The 19,550-nt window shown below is 35.3% G+C and overlaps 4 protein-coding genes across 4 annotated transcripts; 3 read left to right on the top strand and 1 right to left on the bottom strand.

The window, feature by feature from the left end:
* The first annotated feature begins 1,294 nt into the window (after nucleotides 1–1,294).
* On the top strand, nucleotides 1,295–4,279 carry KUOX1 (KAR-UP oxidoreductase 1). Its single transcript, XM_011078225.3, has 3 exons — nucleotides 1,295–1,570; nucleotides 1,895–2,142; nucleotides 3,335–4,279. Exons 1-3 carry the CDS (start codon nucleotides 1,334–1,336, stop codon nucleotides 3,906–3,908), a joined length of 1,059 nt encoding a protein of 352 aa, XP_011076527.2. The 5' UTR covers nucleotides 1,295–1,333; the 3' UTR covers nucleotides 3,909–4,279.
* Nucleotides 4,280–6,617: 2,338 nt separating this feature from the next.
* On the top strand, nucleotides 6,618–8,270 carry LOC105160661 (uncharacterized). Its single transcript, XM_011078141.3, has 2 exons — nucleotides 6,618–7,008; nucleotides 7,939–8,270. The coding sequence occupies exons 1-2, from the start codon at nucleotides 6,756–6,758 to the stop codon at nucleotides 8,100–8,102; spliced, it is 417 nt and encodes a 138-aa protein (XP_011076443.1). The 5' UTR covers nucleotides 6,618–6,755; the 3' UTR covers nucleotides 8,103–8,270.
* A 1,866-nt stretch (nucleotides 8,271–10,136) lies between these two features.
* Nucleotides 10,137–13,816, top strand: LOC105160660 (ras-related protein RABD2a). The gene is made up of 8 exons (XM_011078140.3): nucleotides 10,137–10,340; nucleotides 11,194–11,266; nucleotides 11,704–11,751; nucleotides 11,837–11,884; nucleotides 12,678–12,749; nucleotides 12,839–12,994; nucleotides 13,085–13,188; nucleotides 13,362–13,816. Exons 1-8 carry the CDS (start codon nucleotides 10,327–10,329, stop codon nucleotides 13,453–13,455), a joined length of 609 nt encoding a protein of 202 aa, XP_011076442.1. The 5' UTR covers nucleotides 10,137–10,326; the 3' UTR covers nucleotides 13,456–13,816.
* Nucleotides 13,817–17,404: 3,588 nt separating this feature from the next.
* Nucleotides 17,405–19,318, bottom strand: LOC105160659 (uncharacterized). The gene is made up of 6 exons (XM_011078138.3): nucleotides 18,911–19,318; nucleotides 18,392–18,606; nucleotides 18,245–18,313; nucleotides 18,117–18,155; nucleotides 17,950–18,045; nucleotides 17,405–17,855 (listed from the first exon to the last, which is right to left on the bottom strand). Exons 1-6 carry the CDS (start codon nucleotides 19,179–19,181, stop codon nucleotides 17,583–17,585), a joined length of 963 nt encoding a protein of 320 aa, XP_011076440.1. The 5' UTR covers nucleotides 19,182–19,318; the 3' UTR covers nucleotides 17,405–17,582.
* Nucleotides 19,319–19,550: the final 232 nt, after the last annotated feature.

Here is a 19,550-nt window from a genome sequence, read left to right as displayed (position 1 = left end):
AATGTAGTTTTAATTGTAATAATTGTCCCTTTAAGTAGAGGATGAAATATTAACAGTCGTGTACATATTCATCTGTTTTCATGCAGGAAATTAGGTAACCTGCTGCCTCGAAAAAGTAAATGTGATGATAGGTACTACTGATCACTTTTTGGCATCAATACTAAAATACTAGTTACCCGGAATAAATGTGAACGAGCTTGCTTTAGTGAGCATGTGCATGTAACCTCAGTTAATTCTAGTTAAACTGTCTGCAATTGTTGTTAGCTTTTGAGGAAAATTTCGTGAAATTAAGGCGTTATTATATCTTTCTCCGGTAAATTAGCACTGCTGATCACAGAGATTGGAATTAGCCCAACAAAGGGCAGTATTGTTTACTTTTGTGGGAATTTTACGATTCTGTTCTCGTTCAAATATGCCTCATTTTGAGCATTTATATTGCTTACTTCCTCATTTTCATCTGATGTAAAAGGCAGTGGAACACTGCATCGTCATAGACAACATTAGCTAAGGTACAAGTATATGCACGATTCAAGAATACTGGGCTGTCTTAGTGATTTAAGTTGTAATAATAATGTTCATGTAAGCTGATTTAGAGTACAGCACACAGATGAGGAGGAAAAATTAACATTCAAAATCAGGAAAAAAAAGTCAGCTTAGACATTAATGTCTTGAGGTCATGGTCGCCTGAAAACCATGAAATAGGGACGAAATGAGTGTGTCATCGATTTGGAATGTTGCAAGATTAGTAACAAACCCTTTTTAAGAATAGCCAGGAGCAGACCTTCTTGGATCCTCACAAAAGTTAAATTTGTCTCCTCCTATATGAACCTGGACCGATCCGGACAAACAAAGGGGGGGCTTTTGTCCAGAAACCTTGAATAAAATTCAGAATAAAAAATTATGTAAATGCATACGTACTTGACACGCTCCCATTACTACTTATATCATCACATATATATTTATATGGTGAGTATGCGTTCCGCTGTTCTCAGGGTCTGTGGACGGACTCGTGCATTTAATTGGTGCCGTTTTTGGATGAAGTCAACATTAAACGCCGAAAAGCTCAAAATTCATGCCTTGATGACTAATATGAATATAGTATCAAATGTCTGAATAAATACAGTGGATCTCGGAGGAAACATAGATTCGGGTATGTATTATTAGTGAATAAGGCTCAGAATGTAATGGTCATTCATCATTGTAGTCCTCATGCTGATCAGAATTGCGTGTCCTAACCCACATGCTCAAGTATAAATACTCATTTGCTGTTGCAGCTCTCTACCAATTCATACACTCTAATTAACTTGTAGTACTTTCATTTCAAGGGCTAAAGATGGGAGAAAAGAATGAGAGTTCCAACTCTTTCCCTATAGGCAAAACCGCACAAGAGAGGGGTTTCTCGTACGTTCCCGAGTGTTACAAAGTGCAACCTTCACATAGGGCCGAGTCCGACTCCAAGCTTGGAGATGTCCCGCTCATCAACTTGGACGGTATGTCCGATGATCCTGCCAGAAGGTCGATCATCATCCAAGAGATTGCAAATGCTTGTCGTTGCTACGGCTTCTTTCAAGTAAGCACAAATATTTTCTTTTTAAATTAGTATAGAGCACACATGTTATGCATAGCGTGCTCCAGTCGATTATATGCACGTTACGGAAAATGCACGTATGTCCGACAAAAAAAATAGGACTTTTAGAAGGTTTGTTAGGGAAAATAAATGGAGATAAACATAATAACTGCTCTTGTATACATGCACACTTTTGATTTTCGGTTCTTGACGGGTATAGATATTCTATTAAAAAATATTTTGTACAGGTAACGGGTATATATTAAATGAAATACTAGATATAACACTAGTTTTGTTCTACACAATACTGGATGTACATATATTTAGGTCATAAATCACGGCATATCCCAAGAAACACTCGACGGGGCTCTGTCTGCTGCCGCTGGTTTCTTCAAATTGCCCAATTCAGCTAAGGCAAAGTTCATGTCGAGTGATGTGCATGAACCAGTCAGATACGGTACGAGCGTACGAGACGGTGTGGACAAGGTTCAGTTCTGGAGGGTCTTTCTCAAACACTATGCACATCCCATCAAGGATTGGATCGGGTTGTGGCCTGATAACCCATATGATTACAGGTATAAAAACAACACCTAATTTTTTCTATCATCGATAAAATTATTTAATGACCACCCCATGAATTTAAACTATTAAGAGAAAAATTGTTTAATATTAATATCTTAACACGTCACTTTATTTGAATTTTTTGTTGTATAAATAAGTGGCAACAAAATTGGAACCCGAGACTTTTATTTGGCACTGTGATACTATATTAATAGCTATCTCATTTAAAATTTAAATTATTAAAAAAATAATTATTTAATATTAATATTTAAGGTAAATTTCTCGAGTTTTACTTTTTAGAATGTTTCTGTTGTGTGTTACCATTTATTGGTTAGTGACCTTTTCTCCATCCCGATGAATGAAGCAAAATACGCAGCCATCGCCCCTGGACGTACCTCAATTTGAGGTACTAGGTCGTCATCCCATGTTGTCCTTGTCTCCTGATTCTCTGCCCAATTGTTAGTAAATGATTCTAATTCTGAAGTTGATGATGTTTGTAGTCTCAATTCCTTACGTATATTTATACATTTATACGTGAGAATGAATGAAAATAAACTTAAATAATATAATAGAAAATACAATATGAACTTTAAAAATATGTCAAATAATCTAATTGAATTACGTCTGAATCAGTTCGAATCTAACTCGTGACCCGTAGCCAGAGTTTTCATTACAGTTAATTGAATTTTATACATCGGGTTTCATGTAATATATTTTCTTATAATATTGCAAATAAGCAAATTATTCATATAAAACAATAATTTTTTTTTCTATATTTTTTAAAATGAAGCAATTTACTTCTGTGTCTAAAGAGGTAAACTCCTTTACTTTAGATAAATCACTTTATTTTGAAAATTACGGAGAGGTAAATTGCTATTTTTTCTGTAGGAGGATAATTTAGTCATTTGAAATATCAGAATTACTTGTATTTTTTCCTTTATACATATGTGAATAAAAAGAAATATTTTAGTATGCTTTTTTCTGTAGGAGGATAATTTAGTCATTTGAAATATCAGAATTACTTGTATTTTTTCCTTTATACATATGTGAATAAAAAGAAATATTTTAGTATGCTTATAAAATTATTAATAAGGGGTTGTGCTTATCTTGTATATCAGCTCACTTTCGTTAATCTTGACAAATAAGTGCAAATTCTAGCGCTGCTAATTATAGTATAATTAGTATCCCCTAATGTTTGAATGACAGGGAAAAAATGGGAGAATACGTTGTGGCAGTGCAAGAACTCTCGGTGAAAATCGTGGGGGTGATAACGGAGAGCCTCGGGCTCGGGCCGGCATACTTGAGCGACAAACTGGACGATGGAATGCAAGTGATGGCTGTCAACTGCTACCCGCAGTGCCCACAGCCCGAACTGGCACTAGGCCTGCCGCCCCATTCTGATTACAGCTGCCTGACAGTAGTCCTCCAGGACATGCCGGGACTCCAAATTCTTGATTCCAGGGACAAATCCTGGAAAGCGGTTCCAATGATTCCAGGCGCCCTCCAGGTCAACGTTGGGGATCAGCTGGAAGTACTAAGCAACGGGAGGTACAAAAGTGTTGTCCACAAGGTGACAGTTAACAGCGAGAAGACGAGGATTTCAATTGCGGGCCTGCATAGCTTGGGGATGGATGTGAAGATGGATGCAGCCCTGGAGATGGTGGATGAAGATCACCCGAATGGATACAGAGAAAGCAGTTTCAGGGATTTTCTCAACTTCATTGCCAAGAATGATCTTGGAGAGGGGAAGAATTTCCTCAACACGCTCAAGATCCGGTGACCGTGAATTCTATATATACATATATGCTATTAGGAGTGTTGATAATAAGGAGATTCTTCCAGGCCCGATTTGCTGTCTCGGCCCCGATTGAATCACATCCCCTGACCTAGGCTCAGACAGCAAGACTATAAGAAATCTCTCAGTGGACTTATTATGAGGTGTTTTAATGAAGTTAGAGTTCTGTCTTTGTGTCGTCTTGTCAGTTGCAACCCTTTTGGTAATTTTCCTTGTCTAACGTCGTCTTCAATTACCCATTGATCTGTCTGTCTGTCTATCTGCTGAGGACTTGTTATTCTTCCAGGATTGTGTTTTAGCTGTACTTGTGTGCCTGTTTCGGAAATTAAAATATATGAGAAGTGGTTGCTTTAGTATGATTTGTGTTTGTTATTTGATGAAAGAATGATCATGTTTTCTCGCCCTACTTGCTTTATCATAATTATACAAACCTGCAGTATCTTAACTTATACAAAATACTATCATAAAACCAGCAGTGTTGTCCAAGAATCTTTTAATTTTATGTAAGAAAGCTTCTACATGTAAGAGTTTGGAAAATAATCATAACATGTTCTGAATTTGGGTTATTTTATCCAATGTGCTTTCTTTTCTTACAATACCAATAAAGTATAAGTATTGATCGAGCTTCAAACAAGCGTCAAGTTTCAACTCAAGCGAACAATATGAAATTTTACTAGTAAATAAATATATGTGTAATTTAAAGTTGTACTGACGATGATATAGTTTTCTCTACGACCACGTCACTTTAATAATTAATAAAGTTTACTAATATCTTCTGTTTTATTAGGATTTGTGTGCCTGGAAAGAGTTCTGGAAACACGTTATGGACTAGTCGAGCAGTTCCAACAACTTGGTTTTGCACGAGGAGAAGAAAGAATAGGCGTGTGGCGAGAGTATGAGGAAATAGAGGTTGAGTACTGACTTAGAATAGAAAAGGAAAACTATGTCCTTGTTTCTTGCAATATCTCAGTGGTGGTAAAAAATTAATTCTTACAAAGCATCAAAAGATTATTTTTACACCTTATACATTTTCACATGATGATGCGCGTTGAAGTATATTTTTACTGTTATAAAAATAGTGTAGTCACAAAAGATTTGTTAGATCAGCAATAAGTTAGTAATAAGTCGAGGATAAATATCAATTTTTATTCAGTTTTTTGTTAATATCAACAAATACAGTGAATTATAACTAATATTTGTACTTATTTGTTAGACGAAAATAAATCTCAGCAATTTTAAATATAATTTTTTAAAATCGGGGGTCTACGCGTGATTGCATTAAACCTTAGGGAAGGGGAGTGTAATTATTCTAATTAATGATGCCAATTAAATTGCAATTCCTCGAGAACTAAAGTTGGACATAATTAGGAATACGCTCTCATTGTTTGAAAAATTAATTATCAATACCCCTTGATTTTTTTATGAAATTATGTGATTTTTGAATGAAGCCTGAAATTGTCTACTCTAGGCTTGTTATATTATTTTTAGAAGAAGATTTGAAAAATTGTTTAAGTATAGACCTGGTGGCACTAGAATAATTATAATTTTAACTACGGTTAATTGTCATAATTACTAACAAATAGCTGTAACAAATAGTTATTGATCAGAGCCCCTCCATGGTTATTGGTCATGGTTTTTGTGATGGTGGGTTAAACATTGGCCATGGCTATGTCCATGACTTTTTGTTATGACAAATAATCTTTTCATAATGGAGAAACTAACTTTTTATATCGATTTTATTCAACCATAGTTAATAGTAATCGTTTTTACTATGGATTTTAGCCATAGTCATTAATATTAGACAAAATAATTTTTTAATCCCATAAAATAAGTGCAGAATTTGTTTTGGTACCACAACTATATCAGGTGACGTTTTTAGTCCCATAAAACTCAAAATCAGTTTTGGGTCCCAAAAAGTTATGTGCGTTGTGATTTTGAGACTAAAAAGGTGCTGTGATTTTGGCACAAAAAGACGTAATTTTAAATATTATGAGACTAAAAACGTCAATTATCATAGTTGTGGTACTAAAATAAATTCTGTCATTATTTTATGGGACTAGAAAAGCATTTAGCTCCACTAATATTGTACCTACCAGTAAATTTTTTTTCCTAGTGTAGATGGAAAATTTTGAAAAGTTATAAAAAAAGGACAAATTTTTTATAAAAAAATAAGTAAACTTATTTTAGTCCACAAAAACAATTTGGTTGGTTCATCACATAAGGTAGATGAAAATATGGCGGAGACTAACAGATTATGCTAGTTTTTGAATGATCGTTAAAATCAAGTAATAGGATTATTTATCAAACAATAAGAAAGTTTTCATAATTATGACAAATAAACTCATTGTAATTTACATAAAAAAAAAATTGATGTTGGTGCGAATTCTGAGTCACTAAAATCAATAATATGTGTGAATCAATGAGTGATAGCCGATGTGTATCAGATTCCAAACCCATGCAGGACCTCTGGTTCAACTATTACGTGTTGAATACTAGAAGCCCTCCACCCCCCAACTATAAAAATACGATGCGTACAACCTAAATATAGATGATCAGTTTTAAGAAAGACGATAAGATACGAAACTAAGTGTTGATGCAGTATTAAATATATCTGTCACAATGACCTCAAAACGAGCCCATCGTGCAGTTCTTCCGGGTTTCTATTTATGGAAAAGTTTGAACACATCCACACCACAAGAAATTTTCAGTTCAAGACAATGTACGTGTTCAAATCCAATTCTGACCTCCAATCCTTAAAAAACACAAAACAAACAAATGCTATAAAATTTTCCTCCATTTCTATTCTGTGCAGAATTGGGTACAACGTCGACAATGTATCGATCAGCCAGCACAAATCGAGTCCCCGACGATCACTACAGCTACTATGCTTCGTCGCCCTCATCAAAGGTGCCGACGGCACTGAAGGCGCTGTCGCAGCGGGACAGTGAGCTGCCCATGTACGAGCCCCTGTCGGAGGCGGCTAAGAAGGAAAAATCGCGCGCCAGGTTTGCGGAGAATGCGGTTCACATCATACCATTGGTGCTGCTCTTTTGTGGTTTCATTCTCTGGTTTTTTTCCAATCCGGGTGAGTACTGTCGGCCTTCTTGTTTCTGTCTTATTACTTTCTTGGCTTATCGTATAATGCCTTTGAGTGCATTGTTTCCTGTCTGGAAAATGTGATAGAATTAGTGAAAGTTCCAATTTTTGCATGCCAGATAAAATAATAATTTAATATTTAACATCGTTAACTGCAGTATTTTTGTCAAGTTTGTACATGATTTTTTTTTTTCTCCTCTAAAAGAATGAAAGACTGTAAAATTCGAATTCAGAATCTTTTGTATGACTCGAATTTAAAAGTTTACATTCTTTTAGATATGGTAATCGCTCAATATTTGTTACTGTAAGTCTCTTTTACATGATCAGCAGTAAAATGGATGTGTAGATAATAAATATTATTTTTGTGGCCCAATATAAGAAAAAGAAATTACTATAAAGTGATAAAATGATCTCATTAATATTGCATTTTTATATTTAATTTAATTCATGAGCATTGTACATGTATATAAATTTTTTATTATTAGTATATAATAGTTTGTGCATACAATTTGTATATATTAAATGGGATGAAACACCAATTGACAATAAGAGATCTAAATAAAATGAGCCAAACTTGAACATTTTTTTTCATAAAACAATGATAATGGAGGGTATTTATAGTCAAGACCTCAATAGTTCTAAAAATTAAAAAATCACCCCTTTTACTATAACGAGTATATACAGCGTCATTGACAACGGTTAGTAAGAAAATTTCAATCTAAATCAAGTTCCGTCATTCAAACTAACGAGCGTATTGTATTAACACGTGATTAGCATATAACATTTTACATAGTGATTTTGATTGAGTGTGGCCAATTCGAGCTAGAATTTTCTATGAGAGTGATAGTTACTTTCAGTTATCATAATTGTTTGTGTAAACTAACTTAAAATCTGATGAGTTTGTTTTCCAATTATGCAGATGTAGATTTGAAGGGGAGTTCCATAGGAGCAAAGGTTGAAGGAATGGGAATTGATGGAGATCTTGATAGTGATGGGACAGGACATTTGCCTGTGGAATTGGGGGATTTGGATCCCTCAAAGATAGGAGATGGCAAGACCATATTTTCACAAAACAAGTCATAATGAAACTTTTGTTTTTTCTTTTTCTTTTTTTGAAATTTAACAGTCAATTGAAAAATTCCAGGTGGAATTTTTGTTTTGGCGCTCGCTACGTAACAGATTTGATGGGATTGTAATAGATTACTAGGTGGAGTTTTGTTTTTTCAATTAAATTTCGTACACGTTTTATCACATTTATTTAATTGAATTGTATTAGAAAGTATGTATAACCTGAAAATTACTCAATTAGTATGTGATTGTGATCGATAATCATGTACAGCGCCCAATCAAATCTTAATTAATGTTTTTATTTTTGAAAATTTCATGATCAATCATTAGATTTTGAAATTTCGAGATGTGAAATTAATTTAAATAGCACTAATTCATATATTATTCAAATGAACTATCTTCCCTAATCAAAACAGCTGCAAAAGGTGGAACGACATCAAAACCATCATCAATTTTCATTGTTTAATCCTAATTGTGCCAAAAGGGCCGCCGCAGCACGACTGCCCTTCTCTGTAGCAAAACCTCAACGTCACCGATACGAAGTCAGTAAAGTTCTTCCGATTTACTCGCGCATGTTAAAACTTTCGAGATAGAACCGTCACAGTCTCTATGGTTTCAGGCAAGAACGATCCTGCCTTGGAAGAAACTCGCATCTGACTTAAATTTCGACCATAACAGAGGGTTTTCTTTTTCTTATTCTGTTTCTTTCCCCATAGTTGAAGGGAACTGGGACACATGTGAAACAGTTTGTTCATTTTTTTTGGATAATAACTTATCTCAAGATAAGGTTTATGATAATTTGAATCCATAGTCCAACTACAACCAACGACTTTGGGAATATAAATACCATAAGGCTATATTTACTTGAGGGACGAGACTTGAGATCAGCCCAGTTCGCCCAAGTCATCCCTTTGCTTTGCTTTCGGCTTAGCCCAACAAAGCTCTACCAAACACATGGGTTTGGACAACTCTTTTTTTCAAATTTTCCCTTTTGCCTTCAATTATTTTAATTTTGGCAGCAATCAGAGCCTTTCATCGTATTCCTCTCCAGAAAAGGAAAAAATATAAATAAAATAATTAAATGGGATAAATTACATCGAACCTTAATTTTATGTCTAATTATACAAACGCTTCGTATCCTTATAAAATTATAAGTATATCCCATTAAATTATAATTGTCATTCTCATCGACGCCCTTTCAGAAGTAAAAAATTAAATAAACGCCCCTTGTGATAAATTATACAGCGCTCCCATCAGAAGGTGTGCTTGTATTTTTATAAGAGATAGTAGGTACTTGTATAATTAAATTTAATTTCAGGGAGATTTTCATATGCATACATATAATAAATATCTTAGAAAATTTTAGATTGAACTAAGTACGAGTAGATATGCACTAATCACACGATAAATATATTATAGAAAAAATTACAGTTTTAATCCTATATGTTACAGATTTTTTCAATTTAGTCCTATTTATTATAATTTTCACATACGACATTCCACAAGTTCAATTTTAGTCCTCATATACATTTTTTGTTCAATAATTATTGCAATCATTAACAATTTCATACATTTTTTAATTAATAATTGAATGTAAAAAGCATGTGTAAACTAAAATTAAATTTTTTTAGCCGATGAAACGTAATATACGAAAATTATAATAAATAAAATTAAATTAAAAAATACCTAACATATGGAATCAAAAATTTTATTTTCCCAATATTATATCAGAGTACCTGATCTGAACATCGTAGCTGTCTTTTAGTCTGAGTTGTGGTGAGATGAGGTTTGGACAAGAATTCTCCTAATTGTCTTTTTCTTGTGTTCATTAAAAAAAAAAAAAAAGAAAGGAAAAAGGAGTTGTGGTGAGATGAGAAAGAATGAATTCCAAAATAAAGAGCGCACTGATTATAAATTAATAAAGAAGAGGTGTGGGGTGCCAAGTGTAATTTGAGTAAAATACGAGGGCTCTTTCGCGGAAGTCTTCGCCAATCGTCCGCTGTCGGTATTTCTTTCTTTTCTTTTCTTTTTTTTCTATAAATAAAAGGCAACGGCATTTCCATCAGAGCCCTATTCGTTTCAAGTGTTTTTCATTTTTCATTAATTGCTAGCGCCAAACTTTCTGCTCTCCCCCAACTCCGGTCAACTCCTCCGGCGCTGTTTCCGTGTCCCAGACGATCTTTGTCCGTCGGAAGGAGAGTACTCCCGCACCACCGCTATCAAATCAGCGCATCCAATCATGAATCCGGAATAGTAAATCTCTTCTCTTTGGGAATTTTGAGAAACGATGAGATGTTTAGCAAAATTTTCTGTGGTCTTGTAGGATAGGAATTTCTGTTTGTATTTGCTTGGATTTGATAGATCCAGTTACTTTTTGGTTGGAACTGTGTGAGAATTCTGTTTAATTTTGCTGTTGTTTTAGATCCATGATTTTTCGCTTTTCTGAAGCTAAAACTTTGGTTGTTTATTCATGGGATTTTTTGTTTCTGGTAAAGTTGATTGTAGTTTGTAATATGTTAAGGTCGGGATTATTCTCTGATTGTGTCTTTATGGGAATTTTTGTTTGTGAAATTTTTCCATCGCGATGATGAAAAATGAATAAAAATTTAATTCTTTTTTCACGTTATGGATCTCTGTTTAGTGAAATTATAGTAGTTCTAGATTGATCTATGAAATCAGATTTGTTGTGACTTGTGCAGCTTATTGGGAAGAAGTGAGTGTTTTTTATTCTTCTTAAATAGTGATTATGTCACTAACTCATATGGACTTACACATAAAATCGGGTCACCAGAGAATTGTGTCTGCATATAGAAGTAGGAGCTTCAGAACCTAAGCAAGTATTTAGTTGATTCACCTTCCTCTAGAAGTAGCCATATAACCTTCTTCTATTTATGGATGAAAGGATAGTATTCACCACAAAATCATTCAAGCAAACCCACTGCTATTTGCTTCATACACTTAAATATCTTCTGGTTTGTCTGCTGTAATGGGCAAGAACAGTTATAATTTCATTATTCCGCAAAATCTGGAATTGAGTTGCCTGTATTTTTGCAATCGTAAATGACATTTTGTAACTCATTTGGTATTTGATGTTTGTGTCTTTCAGTGACTACTTGTTCAAGCTTCTTTTAATTGGAGATTCAGGTGTTGGCAAGTCATGTCTTCTCCTGAGATTTGCTGTAAGTTTCTGCATATCTCTTAATCTTGGTACTTGAATAGAAACTGCACTGGACGTTGGCTATGTTAGTTCTTCTTGCTTAGATGGGTCCTTTCACTCTACTTAAAATGATGATAGCCATTTTGTGAAACAGTACTAAACATCAGGTCTTCTGCCACTACAGTATTGTGAATTCTTTTAGTCAAAATAAACAATTACCCTTCATGTCGTCTTTTGAGGGTTTTGAGGCAATAACTTGAAAATGGTATTCATTTAAAAGTTGTTGCTGTTCAATGTAGTGGTTGTTTAAGCAATGAAGTCTTTGAAACTATTGAATATGTATCTTCTGGTGGTGAATGTCTTTACTCTTTCTAAATAAGTGCTCAATTATGTAATAAAATCATCATATGATGCGTAACTGGTGCACTGACTAACCTTTGGTTGTGACTTTTCATACAGGATGATTCCTATCTTGACAGTTACATCAGTACAATTGGAGTCGACTTTGTAAGGGCTTAGGCTTTGTTCTGTCGTAAGTTTTACCTGCCTCAATCACAGTTCTGAGTCTTCTGACTATTTTTTACTTTTACAGAAAATTCGGACTGTGGAGCAAGACGGAAAGACTATTAAGCTTCAGATTGTAAGTTTTTTCCTCTTCTATAGTTTCTGATCATGAGGTCTAGAACTGGCTGTGGTACCTATGAATAGTCATTAAGTATTTGCATCTTTCAAACTTTCTGGTTATTAGAATATTTGATATCTTTTGTTCTTTTTACTAGTTGGTACGCGACTGAGTGAATACACATTAATCTTTTGAAGGAACAAGTATACATGTTCCTGTAGTAACTTTGTAGCATAAATATATTCCTACTTGAAATTAATACAATAAGTGGATATGTTGATTTTTAGAAAAGAAATTGATGTCTGTACTAAAATGACAACTTGACCAGATGTTCTTATTATCAGTAATTCTTTTATCCTTGTGTTAGTCAACAATTTCAATGATCTAGGAAATCAATTTAATAATATTGACATTTTACAGTATTGAACAGTCCAGATACAGCTATATGGACTTTTTTAAATTGGATATGCACTAATATTCTGATATTTGATTGGAATTTTGATTTCCCAAGGCTGCTGGAGGTTGATAAATATCCTCGTGTAGAAGTTTGGTCCTTCCTTTCAGCTTTGTGCATTATCATGTGGCTTGTGTATTCAACTAAATATGTACCTTTAAATTAATGGTACCTCTTAACTCTGTTGTTTGTCATAAAATTTGAAACATGTGTTTCTAATATCATAATTTTGAAAGATGGGGGCAAATGGATGCAACTAAATCCAGCAAAGCTCTGTCCGTGGTTCCTTTATTTCCAACGGAAGATTGCCTTTCAGGAGTGAGCTTGACTCACATTTCTTTTTCTCTTTGCTTGCAGTGGGATACTGCTGGACAAGAACGATTCAGAACTATAACTAGTAGTTACTACCGCGGTGCACATGGAATTATAGTCAGTCACTTTCTTGTTGATTCATCTCTAATAGGCAATTTCATGTTTCAGTTTTTAAACAAGTACCCTAACATTGGATCTTCTGGCAGATAGTATATGATGTAACTGACCAGGAGAGCTTCAACAATGTGAAGCAATGGTTGAATGAAATTGATCGATATGCCAGTGAAAATGTAAACAAGCTTCTGGTAGGAAACAAATGTGACCTTGCAGACAACAGAGCTGTGCCGTATGAAACAGCAAAGGTAGAGTTTTTATCTGTTACCACACATGCTAGTGCTTTAGAGTCTTAGACTGATAGTGTAACTGAAATGCATTGTCTGCTGTTGTAAAAGGCATTTGCGGATGAAATTGGCATTCCATTCATGGAGACTAGTGCCAAGAGTGCAACTAATGTTGAACAGGCTTTCATGGCTATGTCTGCCGACATCAAGAACAGGTATGCCTTTATCTTCTTTTGCTTGTTATCATGTGAATTTTTCCTTTGCGTTAGTTTTCGGTATTGAATATAGCTTTTCTGGTGGTCCTGAACTCTGGATTTCTCTTCTATTCTTGTGAACATTGCCAAAAAAATATTTTACCAAACATCTCATTTCGCCTCAATAATCGCAGGATGGCAAGTCAGCCTGCATCAAACAATGCAAGGCCACCTACTGTGCAGATTCGTGGACAACCTGTTGCTCAGAAGAGTGGCTGCTGCTCTTAGTGGACGATCATTGTGATATCCTGTGGGTCGGCATCCGATCCACCACATTCCAATTGGGAAATTCTCGCTCTGATGAAGCCTTGTGTGTTCTGCACCTTATATTAGTTCCATTCTTTCTAAGTATATTTGATTTCAAGTGGCTGTACAAATTACCACAGACTGCTTACTGTAGTAGTATTTGTCTGGTATTTGGCCTTTTCAGTTCCGTTAGTTGTGTCCACAGGTAGCAGTGTCATAGTGTTTGGAAACAACTGGTAAGAAAGACGTGGTACATTTGGAAAAGGATTTATGTAATATGTGATTTGTGTTGGCACTTAAATTGGGATATTCTTTGAATAAATTGCTTTAATCTTCGTTAGGACATGTTTGCTGCTCTTTAGCTGTGCCCTGGTACTTTGGTGCATCACTATTGGCCGTGTTCGCCCAGCCTAGATCAGCCGAGTTGAGGATTTTAATCGTATCAGGGCATAATTTTGATGTTAATATTTACAGCTTTCAGCTGATTCGAAATTCTAGTGGATTTATCTAGGATGAGGTATCTTGTTTGCACATTTCTGGTGAAGTCATGATACAGAATCGACCATTGTATTCGAGCATCAAATTCCTTTGGCGGATTTCGTTGTGCTTTTGTTTGTTCGTCGCATGGACGACAGACAATCCCTGCAAGAAATGCTGCCAAACTGAAGAGTTCATTGGATTTCCATTACAAATTGAAGTATAGGAGCGGACATGGAGAGGTTGGACAATGCAATCATAAACACTGACCCAAAATTATAGCATACCGGTAAGAAACTTCTCGAGAAACAATTTGGCGCTGACATTGCTCAGAACAACGTAACAAAGCAAGAAGAAAGATGCTATGCCACATGCGCTGTTCTTGACTCTCGAAGGAGGATTACCAATCGTAGAACATCACGCTTGGCTGCGTCTGATCTGCAATACTACCTAATTATTTGGAAGTTACATCCTCGACTTTCATACCCACATTAGCTATCAGTGTTGATTATATACGACGATGTCGCCATGGGGTATCTGGAATGCTTGGACTGCGGTAACATCAATGTGAGCACGTCAGAGAGATCAATTTATGAAGGCATTGCAGTTTTCGTCCTATAAGGAAGGTGGCTTTCTTAACGAAACTATAGGGTATAAAACTTTGATTTATAATTTAGGGGTAATTACACTCCCTTCTCCTGATAGTTGGTGTAATTACACTTAAAATCCTCTCTGGTTTTAGAAAATTACCTTTAGCATCTTGAGGTTGTTTACGTGTAACAAATATTTTTTTTTATTTGTCAAAATTTACTGAATTTACTTATATTAACAAAATATTCAGAAAAAAAATTATTTTTACCTGAATTGACTTATTACTGATTTTTTACAAATCAAATGAGTCTTTTTATGACCAAATTACATTCATATGTCTTCACGCATTAATGCATATGAGAAAGTATATCTTCACCGTTGTAAAAGGTAATTTAGATGAAAAAAATTGTTTGACCTACAATAAGTCAGTAATAAGTCAATCGATGATAAGTATCAATTTTCATTCAGTTTTTTTTTTTTTGTTAAAAATAACAAATTCAGTTAAATTTTGACTAATAGAAGGACTTATTTATTAGACGAAATCAAATATTAGAAGTGCTAAATATAATTTTTCAAACTACAAAAGATTTGAGGAGCGTAATTATCTCTATAATTTATTAGCACGGTTTGAGGACAACACCCGTCAGACTGTAAACGTTGCTGAAATTGTCTGATGCGGCAAAAGATGGAGAAATTAAATTGGGGGTGAGATTTTCAGGACAATTGATTATGGAGATGGTAAGTTTAGAGTCATAATTTTTGAATTTTAGGCAGTCTAAATCTATAAGTCACTGGAATACCGAAATTTATTAAGATAATCTTATGTAACAAAAATGTGATTATTAAATTGGGGAGTTTTTACCAAATTGGATGTTGTGTCAGCATATTCAAATACCTGACAATTTTACGCGGCAAAAATGAAATAAAAAAAATTCAAATCAAGAAAGATTTCGTATTTACTTTCTTCTTTTTCCTAATCCTAAATTTCTTCCTTCCAGACATGTTTTTAAAAAAAATTTATTTTATTGTAGTGGTAATAATCAAAACAAAAACTCATTTATCATTTTTAAAATAATAATATTAATAATAGTTATCCAAATGATTTGAATTATGATGGTAGAGGTGTAGGGCTGTGCCGGTTTTCTACCCTACCAAAATCATAGGAAGATGTAAAATTTACAGTACCAATATTGGGCCACGTCTTCAAATTGCAAGATGTAAAATTGAAAATTCTCTGGTTTTGAAAATATATATACATTTTGAAAATTTCCAGTTACCATGGATCGATTTGCAAATTTTAGTAACGAGTTTGAGTTTCTTCAAACATTATGCTGATTTTTAGATTCATAATCTTTATTCTCGCACTCAAATATTTTAATTTAAACACAACATATCATGCCTTACTGCGAGAAATGTAACTATTTGTTATGATTAATTATCATGGTTAAAAGCAAAAGATCGTGATGGATACTAATTAGTTATGGTTGTGCAACAGTTATTAGCCGTTATTTTTGCACGCGAGCCTAAAATATTTTTTTTTCGGTAAATATAATTTTCATAAATAGGAAAAGATATAGTGCAACAATCATGAAACACGTAGTGTTTCCCTCGACAGGTCAAGGGAAACACTACAATCTATAAAGTGCATGTGTACTAACAGAGCTAGTTAAGATAATGCTAAGTATACGCTGTCTAACATCCTCCACAATTAAGCCAGCTACAATATTCGGGTTCCGCTCAATATGCCCGAATCGTCTAAAATTTCTCTCTCTCCATATATGTTAAATACAGGCACCAAATAATGCGCGATAGGTCACATTGACAATATGTTTACCCCTCCACCTCTTTGCAGCCCACTCAACATTCGTCATCCAATCTCTATTAGACCATGCAAAGCGTACAACTCATCTAATAGCGTGAAGGCATCGACGACTGTATCGATATTCGGAAGAATAGGTGTGTGTGTGTGTCTCTACCTCATCCTCATCACATAATACACATCTACCTAAGTAAGATAACCATGGTTTATTCTTCATAGGTAGTTTCTCCAATATAGCAAGTCATAAGATAAACATGTGGCGATGTATCTTCAAAGCTCCCGAAAGTAGTGAAGCCCAACCTACTGTCGGGCCTAGTGGATCAAATAATCGGTATAGAGCCTGGGTTGTAGGGATTCCACAGGCAAATCTCCAAACAATTCGATCATTATCCCCATGAACCGATGGAAGCGTGTGAGTCTTCTCCAAGTACTCTATGTCAGTAATGAGATGCCACTGCCACCGAGCTTAAAATATTTGATACAGCTAAAACCGCGGGAAATACTTTGGCCATAGACAAAACTGCAGCAAATTTTATACCAACATGGTTCAAAACTTCACATTAATTTTATCTGACCATGGTAGATAATATTAATTTATTAATAATTTTTAAATCGTAATAATTTTTAATATAGGAAATCGTAATAGTTTTACTCTAAAAAATAATTAATTCTTTTGTAGTGCGAAGAACTTTCGGGTCAGCTTGTAAGGACGACAAGAAATTAGTTAAACCATGCATGGCATTTTTCAGGCATCAACTAGTGACTGCTCCTAATACGAGGAAATGATAAGCGGCTCATAATCAAATAAACTTATGTACTAGATTAGGCGACAGATAGAATCATCCATACTGCTATCTCCATATTGCATATCTTGTCAGAAATAATGTCTGACGGATTGTAAACGTGTGCAGAATATATGGAAAAAAAAAAAAAAGAAAACAATTGCCAGATACAGAATTTTGAAATTCATACAAAAACCAAATCTTACCATTACAGACAGACAAACATTCTGCAGTTTACCAGGATATCAATCAAACCAGAAACTGACAGCAATCTCGGCAACAGGTTTGTTTTAATTGTGAAGCAAACACACATAGCAATAACTAACAAAGACTAAGAAAATGGACTACTGATGATACACACACACAAAAACAGGAAAAGAGTTCCCATCTCCCGGTTTTTTTTCTGCCATTACGTACATACGTTTACCAATACAGGTACATCACAACGTTAACTTCCTAATGTTGAGGTTCAGCTCATCCTTATGAGACGTCGGTGCAGCAGCGCCTGCAGCTTGGGATGGTTGCAGCTGCCGCAACGCAGCCATTGATGCCGGCTGAGGCACTAAATTAGTCCCACAGGTCGGTAAAGCCCCACGACCGTTGGATAGATAAACGTTACTACTCTGGCTCGAGAAATTCACCACCGGAACCCAAGAAACCGTAGGCACAACAACTTGTGCTGGAAATCCTTGAGCAAAGCTCGACACTCGCGGCTGGACATTATCATGATCAACATGCTAAACACATTAAACATAGATGTTTTCTTCTGTACAAGTCGATTTCAAGGACAGATGAGATCAAACGTACCGTGTATAGGACATTACAGAAGTCAGGTATTCCACGTCTTTTCATCGGTGAAAGAGGGGGGCGTTCGGAAGTGGCACCAGGAGCAACCATGCTAGCCTGTTAGAACATTGAAATGGTTAAGTTGTAACATATGTTTACCCAAACTGAGTCATGGGATTAGCTCTCACCTGTCCTTTCACTTCACCAGTTTTCTTTGAAGTATTAACCTGAACAATCACAAATCAATTGTTGTATGTATGGTCGAACCAATGATAGATGTAATATTTGAGTTGGTAGATAATTAACAGAGACTTACTGCTATATGTGAACCTTGTTCAGGTGGCCTATTAGACTGTGAACCTAGAGTGACTTGGGATGGTCGATTCTGCGAATTAACATGCACTAAGTTTATCAGCGAATTGCATCCAAAAGATCTCCCGGTTTGTATTATGAGTTGATTTACCGTATGGTTGTTGAGAGGAATGTCGAAAACACTTGCACGGCGTCTTTTCCTTTCGGTTGCAGCCATTCGGATGAAATACTTCTGTGCATGACTAGCAACTTGAGAAGAGTTCCTTGACGGAACAAAATTGCTTGCGATTCCTTTCCAGTCGCCTTTCCCAAGCTTCTCCAACCCCACCAAGAATGATCTGTGCTCATCCTCAGACCAAGGCTTGCCTGATATAAATTAGAAAACCCCAATGTTATTTATGTGTCGAAATTGAAAAGGCTAGCAATAACATATAACATTGGATTCAGCGGAACAAAGAGAAGATTGGAAACAAAAAATTTAACATTCAAGATTCTCTAGCAAAATTTGAAGTGGAAGGAACTTAATTCCTTAAAAAACAGACATTAAAAGAAGCAGATCTTTACACATCCGAAAGAATTAGACCACGTCTTACGCGCCTTTAAAGCGCAAACGGAAACAAAGAAACAAAGAAATAAACACGAAGAATCTTGTAATGAATTAAATCAAAACCTTTCTTTCTCTCATGGGATTTGGAGGATTGGTTAACCAATCCATCAGAAAGGTATCCGGAACCCTCGCCCGTCGCATTCTCAGGGTTGCACGCCTGGAGATTTCCCAGACTCTTGCTCTTTCTGATGCTGGAATCCCCGCTGTTGTCGGCTGCCGAAACTGCAATCTTCACGCCGAACAACTTGAACCCGGTGCACCCTTTGCTGCACGTCCTGGAGTTGTGGCCGTTGTGCCCGCAATGGGAACACTTCCTCCCACACTCGTTAGGCATCTTCTCGGATCTGTCTCTGTATGAACGTTGCTTTCTCTCTCTATACGTATAGATTGACAGATAGATTTAGAAAGAGAAACAGACGCTGATTCTGATGTGTAGAGACGAAGAACATGCCTGGAGGACGAGGGATTATGGCACTGTCAATACGTAAAATATATACATGTTAAATGAATTAATTACAAAGATTCGGGTTCGTGGAATTGGGTTGACGGCCCATTGTTACTTAATTATTACCTGTATTATTTGGTTTTTATCTCTTTTGGGTAATTAATTATGTTTGGAAATTATCATGAGTATAGTCCTATATTATCCTAACCTATATCATCGGCAATCTAGGTGATTAGATACTCAATCTACATCTAAAAA

This window comes from Sesamum indicum, linkage group LG4 (assembly GCF_026168435.1).
Source record: "Sesamum indicum cultivar Baizhima isolate 11 linkage group LG4, ASM2616843v1, whole genome shotgun sequence".
In the NCBI taxonomy this organism is placed as follows: domain Eukaryota; kingdom Viridiplantae; phylum Streptophyta; class Magnoliopsida; order Lamiales; family Pedaliaceae; genus Sesamum; species Sesamum indicum.
Note: the sequence above shows the minus strand (reverse complement) of the source record. Positions and strands in the feature narration are given on the sequence as shown.

Bases quoted from the DNA above. Each gene is read 5' to 3' on its own strand.
- KUOX1 (XM_011078225.3), top strand. From the start codon at position 1,334: ATGGGAGAAAAGAATGAGAGTTCCAACTCTTTCCCTATAGGCAAAACC. The intron at 1,571-1,894 runs GTAAGCACAAAT...ACATATATTTAG, and splicing joins GTTGCTACGGCTTCTTTCAA to GTCATAAATCACGGCATATC. The intron at 2,143-3,334 runs GTATAAAAACAA...TTTGAATGACAG, and splicing joins GATAACCCATATGATTACAG to GGAAAAAATGGGAGAATACG.
- LOC105160661 (XM_011078141.3), top strand. From the start codon at position 6,756: ATGTATCGATCAGCCAGCACAAATCGAGTCCCCGACGATCACTACAGC. The intron at 7,009-7,938 runs GTGAGTACTGTC...CCAATTATGCAG, and splicing joins CTGGTTTTTTTCCAATCCGG to ATGTAGATTTGAAGGGGAGT.
- LOC105160660 (XM_011078140.3), top strand. The intron at 11,267-11,703 runs GTAAGTTTCTGC...CTTTTCATACAG, and splicing joins GTCTTCTCCTGAGATTTGCT to GATGATTCCTATCTTGACAG. The intron at 11,885-12,677 runs GTAAGTTTTTTC...CTTTGCTTGCAG, and splicing joins AGACTATTAAGCTTCAGATT to TGGGATACTGCTGGACAAGA.
- LOC105160659 (XM_011078138.3), bottom strand. From the start codon at position 19,181: ATGCCTAACGAGTGTGGGAGGAAGTGTTCCCATTGCGGGCACAACGGC. The intron at 18,046-18,116 runs GTGAGAGCTAAT...ATGTTCTAACAG, and splicing joins CTGGTGAAGTGAAAGGACAG to GCTAGCATGGTTGCTCCTGG. The intron at 17,856-17,949 runs GTACGTTTGATC...GATAATGTCCAG, and splicing joins TCTGTAATGTCCTATACACG to CCGCGAGTGTCGAGCTTTGC.